Source organism: Vidua macroura, chromosome 2 (genome assembly GCF_024509145.1).
Source record: "Vidua macroura isolate BioBank_ID:100142 chromosome 2, ASM2450914v1, whole genome shotgun sequence".
Lineage (NCBI taxonomy): Eukaryota > Metazoa > Chordata > Aves > Passeriformes > Viduidae > Vidua > Vidua macroura.
Window position 1 is genome coordinate 112,772,420 of NC_071572.1, and position 22,906 is coordinate 112,795,325.

General features: G+C 41.8%; 2 protein-coding genes across 8 annotated transcripts in view; one reads left to right on the forward strand and one right to left on the reverse strand.

Annotated features, from left to right (window-relative positions):
* Positions 1-890: 890 nt before the first annotated feature.
* On the forward strand, positions 891-21,991 carry MAEL (maelstrom spermatogenic transposon silencer). 4 transcript variants are annotated; one of them, XM_053970246.1, is made up of 13 exons: positions 891-1,022; positions 1,422-1,508; positions 3,582-3,681; positions 5,607-5,762; positions 6,229-6,270; positions 6,909-7,036; positions 7,787-7,841; positions 8,179-8,320; positions 9,039-9,101; positions 9,729-9,861; positions 10,078-10,156; positions 10,931-11,072; positions 12,189-12,751. In XM_053970246.1, exons 1-12 carry the CDS (start codon positions 891-893, stop codon positions 11,044-11,046), a joined length of 1,233 nt encoding a protein of 410 aa, XP_053826221.1. In that variant the 3' UTR covers positions 11,047-11,072; positions 12,189-12,751. The 4 variants fall into 4 exon arrangements, with proteins under 4 accessions (XP_053826221.1, XP_053826220.1, XP_053826222.1 ...); XM_053970245.1 differs by having other exon boundaries at positions 10,931-11,038; XM_053970247.1 differs by lacking the exons at positions 10,931-11,072; positions 12,189-12,751 and adding an exon at positions 21,823-21,991.
* The window catches only part of GPA33 (glycoprotein A33), a 51,665-nt gene continuing 45,477 nt past the window's right edge, over positions 16,719-22,906 (reverse strand). For all 4 annotated transcript variants that reach the window (XM_053970251.1, XM_053970252.1, XM_053970249.1 and 1 more), the window contains 5 exons: positions 21,908-22,118; positions 21,198-21,356; positions 18,863-18,976; positions 18,283-18,406; positions 16,719-17,848 (listed from right to left, as the gene is read on the reverse strand). In XM_053970251.1, coding sequence (XP_053826226.1) covers positions 17,767-17,848; positions 18,283-18,406; positions 18,863-18,976; positions 21,198-21,356; positions 21,908-22,118 — 690 coding nt within the window. In that variant the 3' untranslated portion in view covers positions 16,719-17,766. The remainder of the gene's footprint in view (positions 17,849-18,282; positions 18,407-18,862; positions 18,977-21,197; positions 21,357-21,907; positions 22,119-22,906) is intronic.

Consider the following 22,906-nt stretch of genomic DNA (forward strand, 5'->3'; position numbering starts at 1 on the left):
CTGGGCTTTCCATGCCATTACTTAACACAAAAACGCTGTGCTAGTAACCTCGCAAGTATGATTGGTAATAATTACCATACAGTTACATAGCCCCACCTGACTCCTGTGCATGCTCAGGGAAAGGATCTTCACCTAGTCAGGGATCTTTTTGACCTGGAGGCGTGATTCTTAGTATTGCAATGAAGGTAGTTCAGCTGTATCCAGGTATGTTTAAGAGGCATCTGGATCTGACACTGGATGAGGTGGTTTTGTGGTTTAGGGGTTATGGTGATAGTGCTGAGTTAGACTGGTTCATCTTAAAGGTCTCTTCCTTTAAAATCCTGATTTTAGGATTCTACAGGATGCAAGGGCTTTAAATCTTTTGCCAAGCTGGCAATATATACATCAACACCTTGATTTACTTCATCCACAGCGCTTGTTTGCTACAGAATGTCCTTGACTAAGTGGTGCTAACCACTTACCGGGTTCTACTAATATACAGTATCTTGTTTTATTTTATGAAAGACAGGAAACCTAGCTTGGATATTAGAAAGGAATTCCCTGCTGTGAGGATGGTGAGGCACGGGAACAGGTTGGCCATCCCTGGAAAGCGTTCAAGGCCAGGCTGGACGGAGCTCTGAGCAACCTGGTCTGGCGGAACTACATCATCTCTAAGGCCCACTCCAACCCCTTAACATTCTATGGTTCTGTGATCCTTGGGGCTTGTCGGCCGCAATCTGCCCCACTGGCAACTCTCCTTCACCGCTGGTAAGGAGCAGGCAAAGCTCAAACACGGGAGCACGGCCCAAGCCGGCCGGGGCCGCCCGCCCGCCCTCACCGCCGGACGGCGCGGGCGCCGCCCCGCCCGCCCCTCATGAGGCCGCGTGTGGGCAGCGCCCTTCGGCGAGGCCATGGCTCGGCGCGGCGGCTGCCGCAGCGCCTTTTCGTGGTTCGTGCACGACCAGCTGCCCCAGCTGGAGCGGCGCGGGCTGCCCGTGGCCCACGTGGCGGACGCCGTCCCCTACTGCTCCCAGGCATGGGAGGTGAGGGCGGAATGCCGGCGGGGCCTTTCCTGGAGGGTGGGCTCGGCGCCATTTCAGATGTGGCCGTCCTCCCCTCAGCGCGGGGACAGCTCTGGTTCGTGTGCCGTGGGCGGGGTGGTGGCATCCCCGGGCCGGCAGGAGTAGTTCCAGGAGGTCTCTTGTTTGTGGCTTGCCCTCACTCGGAGGTACTTCACCTTCGCCTTGCTGGGTGTTTCTAATCAAGGCTTACGGCGTTATTAGGAAAAAAGCGCCTGGGAGTGTTTGAGTCAGTCTTGGCAGCCATCGATAATGTCCTTTGGAAGTGCAGGAGTGATTTCTTACACATGGAGTTTGTTGGTTTGTGGGACTGCTAGAGGGAAGCGGTACGAACCTTTTTATAACAGCTAATTTTCCTTCAAGTCCCTGACAGAGGAAGAGAAGGCAGTGTATGCAGAGAAGGCTCGTAAATGGAATATAAAGAAACGCTCTCAGAAGACAGTAAAGGAGGTAAATGGACAATGGAACGCCCTCAGTAAGAAGGAGGAGTAAACGGTATCGGGCTCTGTGTGCTCAGCTCCATAGGATGCTGTGCAAGTTCCACCTGCTCTCCTCATCCTCCAGCCTCTGGAGGGTATGGCTGCAGTACTAGTACATACCATTACACGGGTTATGCAGGTAATTGTTCTGGTTTGAATTGAAGGTGAAGATACTTGATAACTCTTCAAACCATCGCAACTTGTTCCTTTCAGCTCATTTACCAAGAAAAATTTAGTTCTCTAACACCCTAGCTTTATGTTTAACAGTATTTTGCAAAGCCTGACTTAATTAAAAAAAAATATACTGTAAATTGGTGTTACTTCTTGTTATCGGTTCATGTTGGTTTTCCTTTGTGGGTGTCATTGGTTTAGGCAGTTCTTGTCTGATGGCCTGAAAGCACAACTTAGAGGCAGCTGATTTGTTGTTCTGGAGGAGCTGTGTAGTGAACCAGGTCAATGAAATGTTGTGGCCTATGCACTAATAGAATAATTACACCCTGCCATTATTTTTAGGTTGGTTGGATAAGGGAGAGAGTAGTAACGATGGTGTGGAGAGCAATATAGAAGTCGGCAGTTGGGTTGAGTGTGTGGGGTTGTGTCTGAAACAGTACAAAACAGATAATTTCTGCTATTTACTGCCTTGAAAAGGTGCTTGTCCCTTTTGTTTCTGTTTCTTTTCCTCTCCAGCACTTCTCTGAAGCAGAGTTACTCAAGGGTTTGAATTATGTGAGGTGTCAGCTCATTTTATTTCATTTCAGTCTTTGTTGGTAGTGTAAAAACTTGTGTGTCCAAGGAAAGAAAGTCACTGTCTGAGTAAATGAATAATACTGCATTTACTTCTTAATGCTCTATTACTACATAGTGACTGTGGACAATGAATTAATGGTGAGAATAAATTCCAGGACTTCAAAACACTTATGTGGTGATAGAGGGAATGACAGGATGGTCGTAGTTTGGAGTAACTAGTAAAAATGGATTAGTTAAATTAGTCAGTCTAGACTAGAAGGGAGGTGTTAGCAATGTTTTCTGGTTTTGGGGTCCTGTGTGTCTGGGAAGAAGCTGTTTAAAATGTGCTCATCCTTGTGTGGTTTAGCAGGCTGAGCATGTGTAATTAGTGAAACTCCATTTTTACATGTCAGAGAGAACTAAGTGAAATGGCAGGTAAGTCACAAATGGAGGCTTCTGTGTTTCCTTCCACAAGTTGTAGCATTTTAGAAGATTGTGATCAGGGAGAGGAATGAATAATTGCTTTACCAGAATAAAGATCACCATCCTTACTGTATCAGTAGAAAGAGGCAAATATGGATATATGAGATTATGTGGTCTCATTTTATTAATCCCAGCCCAGCACACAGTCACTTTGTGTAGTGAAAGCCCACGTTCCTCTTTTGGAGGTGGCCAAAGCTTGCTTAGATGGGGGTAATTCCTCATTTTTGTTTTAAATAGTTCAAACTGATAACCAACTAACTTTGGCTGAGATGGTTATATGCAGTCAGGGTTACTTGGATGTGGATGTTATTCCCAATTTGTGATCAGATTCTGTAAGGCTGCCAGGTTTCTTTTCCTATTAAAAGCTTATTGTTCATGAATGGATTTTCAGAGCAATCCAATGACTTCCTTAAGGCTTTATCAGCTTATCATGAACCTGTTTCCCAGTCAAAGACAACTAACACATGTGCTAGGTGCTTTTTTCATAAAACTCATGGAGAAAAGTTTTAAATTCCAGTTTGAAGAGTTCCTTGCCTGTGACAAGTGGTTCTATAATAAGAAAATACTCCTTTTTGGGTTTTTTTGTATTACATTTTGTAAATTTAGCTGTAGTTCTTTAAAGCAGTAATGGGTTGACAAAGGTACTGAAAAGAAATCTTGCTTTCCTGGCCTGCAAGTATACAGGCACTTTAATATATTAAACTTTTCCACCTAACCACAGCTATTAGTGGATATTGCATTTTCCTCTGATATAAGGAGGTGAAGGACTTTATTTGGGACAAGAAGACTTTTGTTGTGCTTTTGGTTTTTTTTTTAACTTTCTCATCTTTTCCAGACTGATGTGCCTGATCCAGTTCCTGCTCCTCTGACCACAAAGATGCCCAGTGCTACTCCTTTGCCAGATGCCTCTGCTCTGTCTTGGAAGAGTGATCAGGGTATGGTGATTTTAAGGCAGTTGATCCTGGTAGATGAGAGCTTGCCCTTTGAGGATGTTCTCTCAGTGGTACCTGTACAAAGGCTGTTTGCATTTTGCTAAAAGCCATCTGTGCCAGATGTTTTACACTACTGGGCTACTGCTGTAAAAGGTAGAGAGACATTAGGGAAAATACTGTTCCCCCCTCCAACCTCCAAGAATTCTATCCTCTGTTTTTTAGCTCAGTGGGAGTATAGCCACTAGCAGTTTCTTAACAGTTATTTTGAAGTTTTTAAGGAAAAGGTAATTTTTCAAGTCCTACATTTATGAGTTGACAAGGTCTAATCCAAGTTCAGCATACAAGAATACTTGTGCTGATTTCAAAGGGTTAAGAATTGCTAGATATCAAAGTTCCAGATTTGTATGATAGAGGTATTGAATAAAACAAGGGTCTGGTCTCATTGGGAGAATAAAAGAGGGAATATGCACTCTGTCAATGCCTTTATAACATCCTGACTTGCTTCCTTATTGAAAGAACTCTAGAAAATGAAACCTTTCTGACCTCTACCCTGTCTTCAAATTGTTGTTCTAATTAGGGTTGGGTAGTGAACACATTTGTAATCTTCTACCCAATGAATATTATGTTATTCTGAAAAATGATAAAAGGTAGTGCTTACAAGGTAAGTCAGGAAGCCAGTTCATATAAGCTGTATCTGCTGTGTGGTTAAGTCTCAGCTCCAGGCTTTTTACCTCAGTCTCTTGAACTGGTTTCATGTTGTCATGGTTATGGGGGAGCAAGAAACAGTAGCTCCATAAAAAGTGAAGTGCTTATTAGTGCCCTGTGTGTGAGGGGTCATGCTCCCTTGTCATTGTGATGCAGATTTGATTGGGCTGATCATGCTGGCTGGCTTGAGTTGGCACAATTCATCTTTTAGCTGAATGATAAAGGATAATTGAGATACATTTCATGATGCTGCTCTTAATATTTCTCAGTTAAAGTTCTGTATGGTTCCCTGGAGCTATATCCATTTTTTCATAAGGTAGGAGAGGTGTCTTTCCTATGACTCCTGAGCTCGTACAGTTTAAGACCCACATAAGGGAGCATGACCATTCAGGCTTAGGGCAATTGGTGTTAAATGTCCTAAAGTCTGGCATACAAAATTATTTATGTGTAAAGACAGTTACACATCTCTAGTAGAGCAAGTAGGACTTTTTTTATGAGGGGCAGTAGTTAAGAGTAAGGATTAAATAGCTCTGTTAAACTTCACTGAGGGTATTGTGACGGTCGTGAAGAGAAGGATTAAGGTGTATTGTAAAATATTTGTCATAGTTGGATACTTTTTAATTAGTAAATGATAAATCTGTTCCTTAACATTTGTGTTGGGTATTCTTGCCACTTTCTTTGGGAGCTCATTTGGTGGAGGAGAAGCAATCCTTTTAATTAGCAGACTTCTCATCTTCTTGCCCCACAGGATTACTACCAACTCGTTTAAGTGGTGTAAGCTGCCAAATTTAGCTTGTGAGGCTGTTTTGCAGCTACTGATTTGGTTTTTCCCTAACCTTATTTTCTGAAAGGGCAAAGAGACCTATCCTGAAAAAGAATAATGTCTCCCGTTGGATTGCAGGCCTCTTAACATCATGTGGGTTTGGAGGTTGGCTTTTTTTAGTTGCTTGTATTTGTTGGGGTTTTTGCCCCATCTCTACACACAGTAGGATCTCTGGAAGGTGCCCAGTGTGCCTGAATTCTGCATAAGTGTTGTTATCTTGTCATCTTGGATACAGAGGAAGATCTGTGTGTTTTGCTTGGTTGTTGCCCTTCTTCACCCATTTTCACCCTTTTTCATAGGAGAAAGTTCACCAAAGCTTTCCCTGGATGAGAGGAGACCAGCATGGCTTCTGTAACCTCTGGTAGCTTGTCTGAAGATGGTTTTGTTCTTTTTCTTTCAGATATGGTTGCAGACATCTTCTACTTCTTGGACATTTACAGCTACGGGAAGCTGCCGCCCCACTGCGAGCAGCGCTTCCTTCCCTGTGAGATTGGGTGTGTCAGATACTCCCTACAAGATGGCATCGTGGCTGATTTCCACCACTTCATAGATCCAGGTGAGTTCCAAGAAAGTCAGAAGTACTGGGGTGAGAGGGAAGCTTTCTGGGGTCACTGCTGCCCAGGTTAGACTTCTGGTATTAAGCCAAGTTAATTTATTTGTAAATTATAAATGGTCAGACTTCTTAAAATATCAGAGCAGTGCTGAACTTGTTTCTGAAGAGATCTAGTGTCAGAACTTCATGTAACTCCAAAAAGGGTAGGATAATTCCAGGAGGACCTGCACCTGTTTGTGCATGTCAATGCATGTTTCTCTTAGCTGGACCTAAACACACTCTACAATGCACTTTGTTTTTTTAAATGCATAGAACTGAAAATAACTTTTCCAAAAATAGTTGTGGTCCTTTTACAAGGGAAGATGAAGCTGTTCCTTTCTGTATGTAAAGCTGTGGTGTATAGTGGAGAGTTAAGGATCTCTCCTTGGTGGTGTTAGATGATGATTGTGCTTTCTCCTCTCTTTTGCAGAAGTACCACCACGTGGTTTTCGGTACCACTGCCAGGCTGCCAGTGAGTATTAATGGAGAAAAAGAATGGTGTGCAAAGGTGTGCAGTTTTAGACTCAGCTTATCTCACCTCTGTCCAAATATTTTGTAAGTCTTGATAGTCTTTGTGTGTATCTTCAGCATAAAGTGCTAATTAACAACAGGGTAACTCAAAAGATACTACTTTATATTTAAAAGTTATGTTTAGCAGCTTGGCCTATATTAACAAAATTAAAATATCTACACCATTGTTTTGTCTGGCTTGGCCTGCCTGTTTCCTTTGTGACTCTCAGTAATATTTATAGACTCCAGTTTGTTTCTATTAGGACGCTTCCTCTCCTTGTGTACAGAGGGAACAAACTTGGCCAGTGTTTTCCTATGTCTAATACTTGGATAATGGCCTTTTAAAAGGAGCAGGAGTGTGAGTGTTTGCTCACAGCCCAGAGCTGCTGACAGAAGCAAGGCTTTGGTAGCTTAAACACAGACCCTGTCTGTGGAGAGGAGTGTGTGTGTTTGTGTGCATGCATATATATACACAGAAGGATAAAAAGGAGGATGGAACTGTATCTCTTAAGGAAACTGGACTTCTCACAGTTTTGTGGTTTTTTTTGTTGTTGTTTTGTTGTTCTTTTTTTCCCCTGTCCCCCTTCCCCCCTTCATTAGGTGATGAAACCCATAAGATCCCTATATCTGGATTTCACCTTCCTCGATCTTGTTACTCAGTTGTCCTACGGGAACTTGTTGAGTTTGCCCAGCCAGCCAGAGGTGCTCAGCCTCGCTTCTTCTGCAGGGTATGGCCAAGGTCAAAGCTCTAAATCTCCACTTCTGCTTTCACTTCTGTTGGATGACTAAGGAGGCAGTTCACTCTAAAACCTAATCAGCGTGCATATAAGTGGGGAAAGACACTTTTTGCCAAAGTGTCCCAGTTCCACGCAGGAAGAAATGGCCTCTAGAAGCCAACCTTTTTATAAAGCAGAGACCTAATTTTCTGCCTTTTTATTTTCAGCCTGCACTTCTGGCTCTAATCTACTGATGAACAGGGTCTTTTGTTCTCTGACATTGTTATGACTTTGGTTAAGGGCTCCTAAGATTTGACTTAAATTGGATGTGCTCAAATAATAGTCATAAATCCTGCTTTTTTGAAAGGATATTTTTACGTTTTCGTGACTCTTTTCCCCATGAGAATAACACGTGTCTTAAATTTTTGCTCAAGTTTCATTTTCCAGGCAACAGAACAAAATGTTAGGATTCAGAGGTGTTTAAATTTCATAACAAGTCTATTATGTTTCAATTCAATTCAAACCTAATCTTAATCCTTAAAAAGTAGGGAGGGACAAGATACTGGGCTCCAACCATAAATACAGTGCTCTGAAGAAGTTTGCATTTGGGTCTTCTTCAAGATAGTCATCAGGGAGGTTGCATTCAGTGCCACAAACAATTTTGGTTTGGAGGTGGCTTTTTCAGACCTGGACAGAAGTCATGGAAGTGTCAGAATTCTGTACTGTACTCCTTTGAGATGACAGAAATCTTTTTTCCTCCAGTCTAATGACAGATTCCGAATTAACTGGTGTCTTGGTCGAATGGCCAGCATAACAGGTAGAAAATGGATCATTTTTGTCCATCCTTTTCCCCTCCTACCCCCAGAAATAAGGGCCATGTAATCATGGACAGCTGTATTTGTCTGAAAAGCATGTCTCAAAGTTTTCATAAAAGCTGGTTCTGATAGCTAGAACTCCTTTGCATGCTCCTTCCTCTTCCTTTCTCCCACCACTTTCCAGGAAGCCAGGTTTTATTAAAACCACTGGTGGAATATCTTTGTGCTTTGATGCTATGATAAGAGGCTGGGCAGTGAACAGGGACTGACTGAGAAATGAGCTGAGCAGGATATTCAGTGACTCCTGTTCTCCTGGCCTGGATTTTCACTGAACTGCAGGCATTGAGAGCCACTGGGAGCTTTTTGCAGTAGAAGACCTGATAATGAAACTGTACCAGAAGAAATACCAAAAGGAGCCATCCAAGATCTGGGTGTACAGAAAACTGGATGTCTGCCTGTGGGATTTCTCCAGTAATACCAGGTGGGTTGGGTGGCTCTTTGTGTAAATGTGCCTGCTTTCAGATTCTTCTGTGTTGATACAAAAAGTGATAATTGCTTGCAGTGCTGCGGGAGCATACTGGGTGAGTATGCAGTTAATTTAGAAATAGACCCTAGTGCTTCTTCTACTAATTTAAGAAAAGAACCAATAATTCTGTCTTAAATTTCAGTAGATTAAAAAAAACTGTAAATTATTCCTGGAAGTCTGCTTGGAATATGGATTTTAAGATCCATTGAGTTCATCGTTGTCACTTTGTCTTTTTTTATAGTCAGGCAGTTTTCTGTTCCCATTAATGTCTTCACCCTAGAGGGGGACCTTAAGGAGGATGGAAGAATGCACTGTAAAAGACACATTTGGAGAGGAAAGTGAGGATGTTTATGCTATGAGGAGCTATTTCACATTAATGGGAAGCTTGAAATAGTTCAAATGGTTTAAATTCCATTTGTCTCTTAGGGTTCTCTTTTCTCCCTGCCCCCCACCTCAGCATGAAGCAGATTGCCTGATAAGCAGACCTTTAAGCTCTGCATAAACTACTTAGGGCAAAGCTATTGAGCTCTGTGAAATTTTAAAGGTACTGCATGGTCACTGCAACGAAAAGATACCATTTTTAATATTTGTTCCTGTTCTGGCCAGACCAACTGTTCTCGTTGATTAACAATGTAGGTGCTTCTGAAGTAAGCCTGAGCTTCATTTCATATAGGTGCAAGTGGCATGAGGAGAATGATATCATCTGTTGTGCTCTGGCATCCTGTAAGAAAATGAGGTGAGTATTGCTTGAGGAGTTGACTCCAGAATGATGGCTTTTATTTTGTTAGCACTTCAATGGTGACAAAAGTGTTAATTACATTAGACTTCACTGTTTGACTTCAGAGGTATTCTCAGTATGCTCTGGCATATCTCTACTTTGGAAACTTCTATACTGCCTGACATATAATGTATATACATAAGATTCTGTAATCTTTTTGGGGAGAAAGGAAAAGTAAATCGTTTGGAAACAAGGAAACGCCACTTATGATCTCTGTTGGCAGAAGTAGTAGCACTTAGAGAGACAATAATAAATAGTCTTTCATTCAAAAACCTCATCATGGACTGCTATGCCCCCCCCCCCAAAAAAAAAGTTGCTTTTCACACTTCTAAGTGCTGCATTTGATAATGTGGGGAAGCAGTTTGTTTTTATTTCATATGTAGTTGCACAGCAGACTGGTGGTCTTGGAAGGATGCAGGGATGCTGGCATAAAGTCCTTCTGCCCTCTGGTATCTGTTCCATGCATCTCAGGCTTTGGCTACTTCTGTTTGCCAGCTGAAGAACATAAAATGCTGTGCTTCCACACATCAGCATTCCAGCCCTCTTAGTCAGACCTTTCTTGTTTTCCTTTTTTTCTTGGTCTAGTTACTGCATCAGTAAATCCTTTGCTAGTGTTTATGGAGTCCCACTAACAGCAGCTCACCTCCCTCTGCAAGACTCTGATTGTGATCAAAGCACAAATACCAGGATTGTGAAACTGGATGCTGGACATACCCAGGTCAGATTTTTTTCAATTGATACCCTGATTTATTTCCAGTTGCCAATTTAACATGAGCTGTTTCATCTTTGGATGCTGTCCTCTGTGACATGTGTTGGGCAGACTGATGAACTTGCAGGATTTTGACCATGATTCATAGGTCTGATGGATAACGGTGTATGTTTCATGTTAGCAGATACATGTACCTTACTTTGAATATGTATTTTTTTCATACAGAAAATGAAAGCTGAGAGTTCTGGATGTGACAAACCTTCAGGTTCTCCAAGAGAGGATCGATACTTTGTCCCTTCTAATTGTGAGTTTGAAACTTACACATTTTTTAAGCTGAAAGAGCTCTTTAAACTTAACCCAGTTATTACTTTTTCAAATTTCTGGGCTTAGATGTTGCCTGTAAGTGGTGTACAGCTCTGTGTGAGCTGTGCTTATTATTGTGTGTGGATTTCATTTCACTGAATTTCTGAAGACTCAAGCAGGAAGAGCTGACCTTTTCTTACTGGACAGAATCTTAGGGTCAAAAACATCTCTCAAAATTCAATTTTTCTTAGAAATGTTGCTCTCTGACTTATGCTTTTCTGTTACATGGAGCCATTCCCATGCCCAGGTGCTTTGAAGCAGGGCCATTTTTAAAATACTCTCCAGCCCTTAAATCATTGTATGTACAGACTGAGCTGGTCCTTGTTGCAAATGCTCTGTCACAAGTCAGTTAAAAGTCTTCTCTTTTAAAGTCGCTTTTTGCAGAAAGGATTTTTTTTACTAGAAGGCCTCTGAGCTCAGTTCATCTGGGCATTTCATGGCTAACCTTCAGAGGAACAGAAACAGGTTTGCAAAATAAATAAGAATTCTGAGTTTGCAGCTTGATATCTTATGCATAAGATTCATGCCGGGTTAAACTCTGTTCCACCTGGAAATCATGACCTTATGGTCTTGGTGCTTGTGGAGGACACAACCTGCCTGACTCTTGTATCAGAGGTGTTGAATAGGTTCAGCTCCACAGCATGAAGAACAATTCCATTAATTCATGTGAGCTTTAAAGGCTGATTTGATGTGCAAACTGTATTTAATTTAATAGGTGATGCTCCATGTGGTGTGAAGACCTCCCCTTGTGGAGCAAGTGTTGTACAAGGAAGAGGAGTTATTCGATTGCTGAGAAGTGCATCTGATCTATCCAAGTCTTTCAGTAATTGAAAATCTCTTTCACATCCAGGACAGCTGTAAATTCTAATTTTCTTTGTTTCCCTAAGATAACTAGTAGTTTCTCCAGACTGCAGTTTCTCATCTTCTCTGCAAACCTTGACAGTTGAAGTTCTTGTTAGAATGATAAAACTATTGAGTGGATTTAAAGAATCTTGTTCATTATCACAGGAAGACTTACTTTGAAGGGACCTGACAGTCACATCTTTAAAACTGCATGCTGTACTAGTTGTATTTCTTAATGAATAGAGTGCAAATTGAAGATTGATTAATCAATATAATTGAATTAGAAGAATTCTTTAGTGACCAATGTGTAAACAACTTAAACTTTTTGCTTTATTTCTTTTTTTAATAACCTTCCCATCTCCTGCATGTGGAAGATGGAATTTCAGTGTGTAACAGTCTTGCTTCAAAAACTGATGCAGAGAGGTGTGAAGGGTTGCCCTAGGGGAATTAATTAAAAGTCAGTAGTCCCAAAAGTTTGCTGTAATATATCAGTTTTAGCCATGAAAAATAGAGTGGTCTTTCAAGGCAAAAAAAGCAGATTTTATATAAAATGTCTTGAAAGAAATACTGTGGCAAATTTATCTATCTGTTTATGTTCTTAGAGGGACAGGCTGTATTATATACATTAGGGACAAGTACAGCATAGATTTTTTTATTTTTTTTTAATTTGCGTCAGTTTTCTTTTTAAGAAATGCATGTCCCTCAAACTTAGAGACTGAAGAGAAGTGTAGATGTTACGGGGTTGTTTGTTAGTGGTGGGTTTTTTTTTTTGGTGTTTTTTTTTTTTTGGAAAGAGTATCAAATTCAAACTGATACATTTCACAAGAGTTTAGCCAGGCTGGGTAGATACCAGTCGTAATTATTTGAAAGCACATAAGAAAGTGGGACACTGTCTCGGTATTTTCTAGGGAACTTAGATGTTCCTTTTTATGGAGGTAGTGCTTGGACTAATCCCCAAAACGTTGTCTGTCTGAGCCTTGTGCTTAGTCCATGTGTCTCCTAAGCAAGTGATTCTGAGAAATAAGAGCTTATTTTGTTAAGTTGTTCCTAGATTTTGTACCAACAGATGTCCAGTTTTGAAATACTATTTCCATAGCAACTAACTCTTGTGAAGATTTCATTCCTTGTAGGTACTGAAACTCAAGATGAGGTGGTTCGTTCCCTTGAATAAGGAAAAAATCCAACAAAAAAAAATGCAAGCAAAACCCCAAATGCAGCCAAAATAAGAGGTTTATTTGAACATGCTGATCAGTGTGTCAGAAAAGGCCAAGTGCTGGTTTAGTTGGAAACCTGTTACAGCTGCTGTAAGACCAGTTGAACCCTTTCTTCCAGTGTTTTAGGATCACTGAAGTATTTCTATTCTTACCTAACTGTTCACCTTTATCACTGAATTTCCTCAATTGATTCTGTATTTCCTTCCTTGGAGGCTGCTGTCCTACCTGCAGATTTTCACCAAATAAGGGACATTAAAGCTGTAATGCTGACATTTACCAGTGAAGCACCTGGGAATGTTGTAACAGACTGACAGTGTCTATCAAGTAGTGCTAAAGGCTTTTCTGCATTTGTGTAGAGTTGTCCAGGTTCCTTAACTGACAGCCATTGCTGCATTGATATTTCATAATGTACAGAACTATTGTTTTTGAAGTATTTTCAGAGTTCACTGTTGTAATAAAAGTTTGTTTTGGTTCTTATGTAGGAGAGAATTCATTAAAAAGTATTGTTAAAATACTTATTCAGTGTTAAGTACATAAACCTAAGAACATTTTTTTACTAAGCTTAATGTATTACATATCAGGACTGAGATAAAGAATGTGAGCAGAAGTGGAAAAATGCCATTAGGATTCCGTGGCATATCTGTACCTTACCACCTGTAAATTAAAATAGCACATAAGAAGGAGATCTAATTATGTGCTGTAGGGAGTGGGCTGTTAACTGGGGCAGTAACTGTCTTACAGTAATAACCAACAACTCTAGAGGGGTTTTTTTGTAGTGAAAAGCATAAGATTTGTGCCATTAGAATGAGTACACTAACTTTCATTATAACTGTTATATGTTATATAAATGTTAACAGAGAGTGTTTGCTGTGTCTAAGGTAAGATGGATCTTTATTGTGTCCTTAGCAATAGGTCACTCATCCAAATCCTAAAAGAAGCAAGGCAGCAATTTGGGGGATCTTCTGTGTGGAGGATCTGCCAGGTGTCACTGTGGAGGAGGCAGTGCTGTGATCCTGGATCAAACAGCGACAGCTGATTCTCGTTCCATGGGGTGTGTCCTGTGCCAGCTGCCTAGAGTGAGGTCCACACTGAGTCATTCCCTATTAGGAAACTTGCTGCCATTTCAGGGATTCTGGCTCTTGAGCTGTCACAGTCAAGTGGTGGTGTGCTGAAGGTCAGACTCTCCTGAATAAGTACTTGTTTTGAGTGAATGAAAACCTCTATTCTAGGAAACCCTGTTTGATTTTCTTGTAAAATAGTTGTGTTTTTTCTTTTTTGATAAGTTTTTTTTTTTTTTTAAATCAGCATAATTTTCAGAGAGAGACTGTGCTTTTGGACCTGTTAGTTGAATTAAAAAGTTCTAACCCTTTCTGCTAGCAAGGATTTCAAGCTTTGCCCAAAAGTGAAGTCACTCAAGTATATGTGTGAAACTGGGTTTATTTTCTGGTTGATAGATAGAAGTAGCTGCAGCTGACTGCAAAGACTTTAATAACATCATTCCTTTTGGCAGAGTAAATGTACTGTGGTGGAGCAGGAGAAAAACAAGTTTGTTATCTAGTTTCTGCCCTCTTGATGACTTCTGCAGGATTATCATCCCTCACTGACACCCCAGAGTGGCCAGCCAGTAAATTTCATTGCAATGATTTAGTAAAATGAAGAAATTGGCAAACACTTCTATTAATCTAACCCTGTATTATCTCTGTTCCCTCACTTTTCCATGGTTCTGTCTTAGAGGTTCCCATTAAACTTCTCTCCCATTTTCAAATAATTCCCTTCAATCCCTAGTGAACAGGTGAAGCGCAGCAGAAGTTACAAATTCCCTTATATTGGGCTGCAATAAATTTAGTAGTAGCTCCAACACATCAAGAATTAATCTTGGAGGTTTGATCATTGTATTGTGAACCTCATCAGCCAGAACATTGCCTCGGTGTCTTTCCTGGAACAGTTGGTACAAATAAACAGAAAAGGAGTGCAGTTGCTCTAGCAACAAGGATGGTGAGATAATTAACTCCTGTCTTCCTGACAAGTTGTGAATTGTGCTCTGTATTGAATCTTCAAGTGGGCTGTGGCAGCACCAGCTTTTGTGTGTCTGTAATACTGGAAATACTTCCCAAGATCCTAAGAGGAGTGGAGAAGGCAGTGAGAGCAGTTCTTGGTGGTTGTGTGGGAAATGGGGAGGGGTAGAATCCCTGGTGCCAGCTCTGTGGGGTAAAGGAGCTTTAAGGCTTGGCAGTTCATTAAGGACAGTGTCTCCCAAACACAAGCAATGCAGGAATGCAGGGAGGTTGATTGGGAAGACTCTCTTGTCTTCACAGGGATCTTGTGGCTGCATCCTGGTGCAGTGTAAGGGAGGGAGAAGCAGGTGTGGGCTACAAAGGAAGAATCCATAAACACTGGCCAGGGCTGTAGGGATGTTGTTTGGAAAGCAGATCTGTTCTCAGGAAGGGTTCAGGCAGGAGAACAGCAGCAGTGGGAGTTGCAGACCCGTGCAGTTCCTCGAGGCAGATGTGCTGCATCCCAGGATGCTGAGGAGACTGACTGACACATTTCGAGGCCGTTCACTCACCTTTGGAAGGTCACAGAGCCCAGGGAGTCCACAGCAATGGGAGGCAAATACTGCACCCATCTGTCAGAAGGGTGCTCTAGGAGAGCCTGGGCTGCTCAGTTCCACTGCACTCCTTGGAAAAATCATGGACTAAGCCCTCTTGGAATGTGTTCTTGGGTACACGAAGTAGAAGTGGGGGACTGGAAAGAGTCAGCATGGATTTGCCAATGCTAAATCGTGCTTGACCAGCCTGTTTGAGTTCTGTGATAAGTTTGTGAATAAAGCTGAACATAACTAAATAGTAGTTTGCTGTTTGCTGTGTAAAGAATAAAATAGGAATTTACTTTTCTACCTGGTCATACATTTTCTCCCTCCTTCCTGCATTTTGAGGGAAGTGGTTATTGAAGTTTAGTATAGATACGTTAAATCTTTGGAATTAGATAAGTATCACTAGCTTAATTTATCTTCCAAATTCATTATTGCTGGTTTAATTTTGCATAAGGTTGTGGCTATACTAGAGGTAACTCTTGGAGTTATTCCTTTTTCAAAAGACATACAAGACAGGCAAGAAATGAATTCAGTCACAGGAAAACCCTGGAATAAGGCATGAGTTAGAATATGTGTATTCCTGGCTGATGGAGTAGAACAAACTGGTTGAGGAAAAACACCTAAAGCATTCTAATAAATGCACTACTTCCAAGGTATTTTAAAAAAGGTAAAAAATGATACAGCAATGAGTTATCTCAGCCATGTGCTATCGCTTAGTTGATTTCTCAGTGCAGAAGTGAGCTTAGCATTGCAGAACTTGAAGTAGTTCTGTTTTAAATGTTGTCAAGTTGGACACACTTGCTTTTCCTCTGCTAGTTCTTATGGAATCTGCTTGCAGAGAATTAAATTCTGTTTGGGGGTCATTTTGTAAATGTTTGTAAATGTTTGGGGGTATTTTGTGGCTAGTTTCTTTAGACAACTTAGTGTAGTTGCTTACTGCTGATCTGTATTTTCCTTCATGCCTAAAATGACCATTGTGCAAGTGTTACTTGCAGACTTCAGCTGACAAACAGCAATTCAGCTTCACCTATCCTGAAAGTGAAGAGTGTGGGACAGGTAGCAGAGTGTTACAATGGTTTGTTTAGTGGCTGCTGCCAGTTTCTGGCTGTATTCTGGCATTATTTTGCTGATAACTTTCAAGTCCTTTTGCTGGACTTTCCAGTTAAGATCTTTGAGAATCCACACTGTTATCCCTCTCTACTCCTGGTGGAGGAAACAGGTTGTGCTGACTAATGTCTGTAACATTTATAAAAGAAATAGCTTTTGTTTCACAGTAGAAATGTGTTACAATGGTAATTAGATAATTCACACTATCCTTGCTTGTTACAATGAGACTGGAATACATACCAGCTCTGCTTCTGAGCTATGCACCAATTTTTTTAATCTGCCTTCAGCTTCTCTGTGCAATGGTTTTTTTTAGCCATCCATTTTTGCAAAGTTTTCTCATGCATCATGAGAATAGGTCCTCAGAATGTCCTGCATTTCAGGTTATCCATTGCCAGAGAGATTTGGATTTGTGTGTTCTTTGTAAAAAACTCCTGTTGCTGGTCTTTGCAATTGTTATTACTACAAATGAGTAATTGTATTTTAAGTATTATGTAAAACAAAGGCAGCCAGAAAGCAAGCCAGAATTACAGTTCTGGTAGGGTGGTTTTCATAGTTTGATATCTAGAAAATATTGGTCATGTGTGGGAGGATGGATGGTTTTTCTTTGAAGTTAAATTTTAGATATTACAGTAACTGTTTGGGGGTAAAGTGTATGTGGGAGGCATTGCTGAAACTCCCAAAGTTGAAGATGCAGTAAGGAGTTTTGAAAGGATAAATAGTTTACTGCAAAAGTATCTTAAAAAAAAAAAAAAAGCTTTTAATTAGCTTGAATACCCATTGATAGTCCTTGGGGATGGACAGTCCATTCTCTTCCAAAGATACCAGTGGTAGCATTTCCCTCCACGTTTGCACACATCTTGCACATAAAATGCAGCGCTTCTGATTAAATTGTTACAGTTTTGAACAAAAAGTTATTTTTCCTTTTTCCTTCCACTCCCCCCCACCTTTTTTTAAATTAAGGATGTACTTGTCATGTACATGCTCTCACGTTGTCATTTTTTCAGAAGCAGCAGGAGCAATGGACTATTTCTGACTTGCCCATGCAACAGTCAGCAGGAAAAAGTAATGTAATGAAATTAGGAGCTCTGGGAGCTAGAACTCAGAAATTCAGGAGTCTGACAGTAAATAGGCTACTAGAGTGTTTCTAGTTCTTATCAGCTGCCCATCTAAGTTCCTACCTTATCTGTGACATTATTATGCACTGTTGTCCCAAATAGGAGACTCAGTGGTCATCGATGTTTTTTTTTCCATATATTTATTTATATGTGCATGTATAATACATACAAAAAACACATTTAATAAAATGTCTTTAAAAATCATCTTGCTTCAACCTCCATAAAAACTGTTTCTCTGTTGGACAATGGTGAAAGCTGTGACATTTGCATGACTCTGTAAGCAAGACCACCCTTCCTTGATGAAATGCAGTTGGTGACTTTCAAACCTTTTGTGGATCTGGGGATACATCAGCAGCTCTGTTCCTCTGTTCTCCAAATAGACCTGACTGGTTTCTTTTTTCAGAAAGTTGGAAGTCTGGAAGACTGCTTGTTTTTGGATGACTGGGTGCAGCAGTGCTCCACATGTATTTTTCTGTTATGAGAGTGTGTGTTAGTGCTCACTGTACATCAAGCACTTCTTTCCAGGGAAGCAAGAATGTTCTCTCTCAGAACTTGAAGGCAGAGCCTTTGGCTTTCATTTTATAATTCAACTTCTTGCAGTAAGAAAGAGGGATTGATTTCTTTTCTACAGTTATGTCTGTGCCTCAGCAGATCCTGGAGATGGCAGTGGTTTCTTCATTCATTCATTTTCCACATCCTCCTCTATGCTTTCATGCCGTGTTGGCATCTGCCTGGAGGGTTCATTTCTGTCTTCTTGCACCCTAAAACATTGTTCAGGAGTAGAGATGTTAATCAAAACCAGCCAGCAACCTCGCTGAAGAGATTTTGTGTTAGGATACTTTTAAACTGCTCTAAGCTGATCTAGAACTGCACCCAGCTGAAATCCATTACTTCAGTCTTGCTGGTGATGCAAGAAGGGTGGGAGCTACTTGGTGTTTTTTCATAGCGTGTGTGCTAATTCACATCCAAGGTTTGAATAATTTGGTTCTACCCAGAGACACAAAGGTGTCTGGGACTCCTGGGCATCTCCCATGAGGAGAGATGGGAACCACTGGGGTGGACACTGAAAGGAGAAAGCAGTGCATGCTTTCCTAGATTTTTTTTCTCCCTAGCTTTCCACTCCATCTGTTGATGCTGGAGAGAAAAGGAGAGCCCTTCATCTGTTCTGTTCACTGCTGCAGGGAGAGGTACTCACGTCATCTCATAGTCAGTGTCCTTGCTTTCCCGGCAGCAGCAGCAATAGGCAATGATCCCAATCACCACAATGGCAGCAACAACTCCCCCAATGATGCCAGCATACAGAGCTATGTTCATGGATGCTGCGTGGGAAGGGAGGAGTTAGCAGGGGGAACGATGTCTAAGGGGATCAGCACAATCACTGCTCTTCAAACCCCCCCCCCCCCCCCACCAAACAAATGTGGAAACCACATTTGTTCGACTACAGCAACTGGAAATAATTCTCTACTGGGTAGTACAGGAGCAGTTAGCTACTGACAGGGAGGAGCCCCTGGATCTGAGCACCTGCTCTTTGTCTATAAAGTTTCGTTTCAGACATTGCAAATTCAGTGCTGTCTGACTCTACAGAGCTTTTGTGTAATTTTTGGACTAACCCAATGAGTTAGTGAGTGCTCTACCAGCACGTAAACCACTGGAGAGAGTCTCTCTTAAAGGTGTGCAGAAACCAGATGATAACATTCCCCTCCTTTAATGCTTTGACTCTGAGCTAAGATGTTCTCTCTGGTACTTCTCTTCCCCAGGGCAGCCCCATCTCTTACGTGGCACAACGCTGACTGTCATGTTGCAAAACTCCGTTCCCACAACATTTGTCGCAGTGCAGATGTAAAAGCCAGAGGTGTCTGCTGAGATGTTCTTCAGAGTTATTTGTTGCCCTGTTGTGAAACACAAATCAGGCCAAAAAAGATAAGAATTAAAGCAAGGAAGTGGCAACAGCAGCCCTCCAGTTCCAGCCCAGGGTGGCTGGAGTGATGAGAGGTTATTAAAGCTGATGGATTGCTCTGTCTTGCTTGGGAGCTGCCATGCTCATCCTGAGGTTTTAGAGTGATTTGTGGGAGGAAAAACAGAAGTGTGCTGTTTTGATTACAGAGAACATGTGGTATTTGAACATTCCTTTTAGAAAGAAAATTGTAGGTGGAGGGCAGAGAAGTGTCAGTGCTTAGGGAAAGCTTTTTTTTTTTTTTGGCGTTGGATTTTGAGAAATGTCAGATGCCCAAATCAGGACCTGGCTCTGAGAAGTGGCCATCTTGATGAATTAACTTGTTCAACAAGAGAAAGCTCTACAGTCCTGAACCTCTTAGGAGTTCAGATATCAGTTATTTAGCAGTGGGGAGAAAAGTTTTCTACTCTGGGAGAAGCCACACAGGCTGTGTAAATAAACAAAGAAGAACTCTATTGACAGCAGTGATGCTGATGCTTTCTGTCCAGCCTCACACAGCTCAGAACCACAGGCTGGAGCTCAGCTCTGTCTGCTCAGGCAGTCAGTCTGTTTGTTACATCTCCAGCTGATACGGGTATGTGTAGTCCATGCTTTTTGCTTGTGAGAGAGGTCCAGATCCCTGCTCTGAAAGTAAAAGACTGAATACTTTCTAATGACTTTCCTGTTTCCCGGGGATCTCACTTTTTTATATTTAGGATTTGCTGGCACCTAGTGCCAGATAGTAGAAGAGCATGCAAACTGAGAAATGACAGGCCGTTATGCTTGCTTGATTTTTAGTTTTTATTTTCTTGCAGTCTCTACATACTCCTTGTATTTAGTTGTCTCCCCTTTTTTTTTGGTTTTTGTGTGTGTTTTTTTTTGGTTTTTTTTTTTTTTTTTTTGGGGGGGGGTTGTGTGATGTTTGTAGCTCTCAAAATCTCAGTCTAGAAGTGGAATTTAAATGCTTCTGATAAAGCAAAAGTGATTGAGTGAAATGGGGGAAAATGTGGGTCAGGTACTGTGAGCTCTGAAGTGTCTCCTGAGGGGGTTCTGCATGCTTTGCAGCAGTGGGACTTGCTTAGCACAGAAGGCAATTACCTGTAGTGACAACAGGGCACCCAGCCAGCCTGGGGCACCTGGGGACAGTCGGCACAGGGCTTGGCCATGGGTGCTCCGATGAAAGCAGAAATGAGGTGGGAATGGGCCAGCAGAGATTCCTGTCCCAGGAAGAACAGGGTGACAGTAGAAGCTGCTGCTGTGACAAGTCCCACTGTGCTCAGGGCTGTGCGTGATGCGCTGGCACCGCTTAGTGGCCAGTGAAATGAATAAAGTTCCTGCCCCTGGTGATACATATTTTATGCAAGAATCAGCTGTGAGTGTGGAATATCCTGTGGAGTCTCATCATCTTTAGTTTACTTCCCTTAAACCAGAAAGGGTAGGTACAGACACTTAGTCTTCCTGAAGCTGGACAGGCCAGGAAAAAAAAAAAAAGTTGTTTAATGAAATAAATCTGAGTCCTCTGTCACTGGTACACTTAAAAGAGTATTAAACCCTCATTTCTGTATAAATAGTTCTGTCAAGGTCCTGTTCTGGAAATTCAGCTCCTTTTTCCTTCTAGATTCTAACTTAAAATGAAAATAAATAAAATATTAGGGCCTGTGTGTCGGTCCTAAAGAGCCAGAAGCCTTTTTCGTGCTCAAAGTAGCAATGGTGTAACTTTCTCATACCCCCTTCCTCTTGGTGAGGGGTCATCTCTGGAAGAAAGCTTCCAGAGCCAGCTTTTGTTTCCTTCAGTTTAGAAACAGATCTGCTTGTTGTCAAGCAAGCTGGGATGCAAAGACAGTTAGAAAACTCACTGTTGTTCCTCATGTTATGCCTTACTCCCAGCAATTGAGAAATAATTCTTTCTGGCTGCTTCCAGAGCCATGCAGCTTTCTTACTAGGGGAGAGATGAAGTTTAAGTCTTTCTGACCATTCTTACTTCAGGCAAGAGTCCTTTTCCCCCTGTTAAGTTACTCCTGAGCATGTCTTGTATCAAAAAGGACAACTTTTCAAACTCCTGTTCAGAGAACATCCTAGAATAAGCCTTAAGAGTGTTTTTGTATTTGCATTTTAAAATCTTTCCAGCCCTCAATTGCAGAGACCTCAATGCCTTGATGTCTTTGGATTTCCCATACCTTCTGTGTATGGTAGCAAACGGGGTTCATTTTGCACATTGAAGCTTTTCCAGGTGTATCTGGGTGTTGGGGAGCCCTCGTGAGAAGCACAGGTCAGGTTGATTGTCTGTCCATATTCTGGTGTCCCCAGAATCTTGCACTCGGGCTTCGATGGTGCAACTGAAGGAAGAAAAGAGGAATTGTATTAATCAGAAGCAGTTTCTTCTTTCAGCCCATTTGCATCTGTGGGTTTTATTCTTGCGAGCAGAGGCTGGTCTTGCACCTGCCACCTTCTTAAGGGAAGTAAAAGTGAGTTTGGATCTGATTTGTTTCTCCCTTTTTGGCACTGGAAAGCCAAGAAGGAATTGCAAGATGCTTTTTGGGATATGCCTGATAGTGTTAGGTGACCCATCCTTTGATAACTGGAGTATGACAGGCCACAGGGGGGATGAGGAAAGCCCTGTAATGATGCCTGGGTTATTAGGAAAGTGAGCTGTACAGCTCTAAAGGCTGTTTTCTACAGCCAGCTGTCTGAGGGAGTTACATGTTCTACGCATCCCAGCGTCCTTCCATAGGAGTAGGAAAACGCCAAAGGTGGAATTGGGGATGACAATTTTTTTTTTTTTTTTTTTTTTTTTGCTATTAGAAAATCTGTTGTTTAAACCAATGTGGACATTAGAGGAAGGGCAGGTGTGTCTGCCAGGGCTGTGGCACTGCCTGTGTCAGCTCACCGAGGACGAAGAGATCCTGGAGCGCGGACTGGCGGGGGGGGTCGTCCCGGAGGCGGACGCTGCAGACGTAGGTCCCGTTGTCCTCCATGGTCACGGCACTGATGGCGATGCTGATGTCCCCGCTGTCAACGTCGCCGATGAACTGGATGCGGTGGTCGTAGCCCTCCCCATACTGCACCAGCCCATCGAAGTACCGCGACACAGCGTCAACCTGGCTCAGAGCGAGGGGACAGCATCAGCCTCGGTTTCTTCTGTGTGAGTCTGCCATCTAACTCCGTTAATCAGCCCACTCTTAAGGAGCAGCTTGGAAAAGAGGACCTTAAACTGCAGCAATTTGGGAAAAAGCCAAGAAAAACGTAGAAATTCAAAAGGTTCTCTGTTTCTATCTGGAATCCCCTTCTCACACCTTATCTGAAATCAGAGACAACTGATTTTTTTTGCTGGGGTTTATTCACCTTTCCTCACCATGAGGAGAGGACAGCATGAGACTTGTCTGAGACCCATGTCAGTCAAAATGCCCTATGGTTACACAGACTCTCCCAGCAAAGATATCCAGAGAAGAAACCCTTGGCAATTCTTGCAAGGCGATCTCCAAAGGCTGCTTCCCCTCTCACTAATTCCTAAGCAGTCAAGGAGAACTTTAAAAGTTTCTTAACCTTCCAATACTTGAAATGCATATAGGAGACCTCAAGAATCTCTCCATGTACTGTTATCATCAACTTCAAACTTTTTAAATAGTATCAAAGATATGTGTATTAGACATACACGTTTATATATATACATATATTTTTAGAAACTATCTGAGTGTTTCACATGTTTTAATAGATGTAAACCCCACAGTACATACAGTGATGTATCCTCAGTAAACAGTTGTAAGACCAAGAGAGAGGAGGAAGAAGGGTGGGGGCTTGCCTAGTGTTATGCAGTGGATTTGGGATAAATTGCATCTAGACTCAGCATTTCTGTTTGCACAGTTCTGGAATTAAAAAAAAGTCTGGA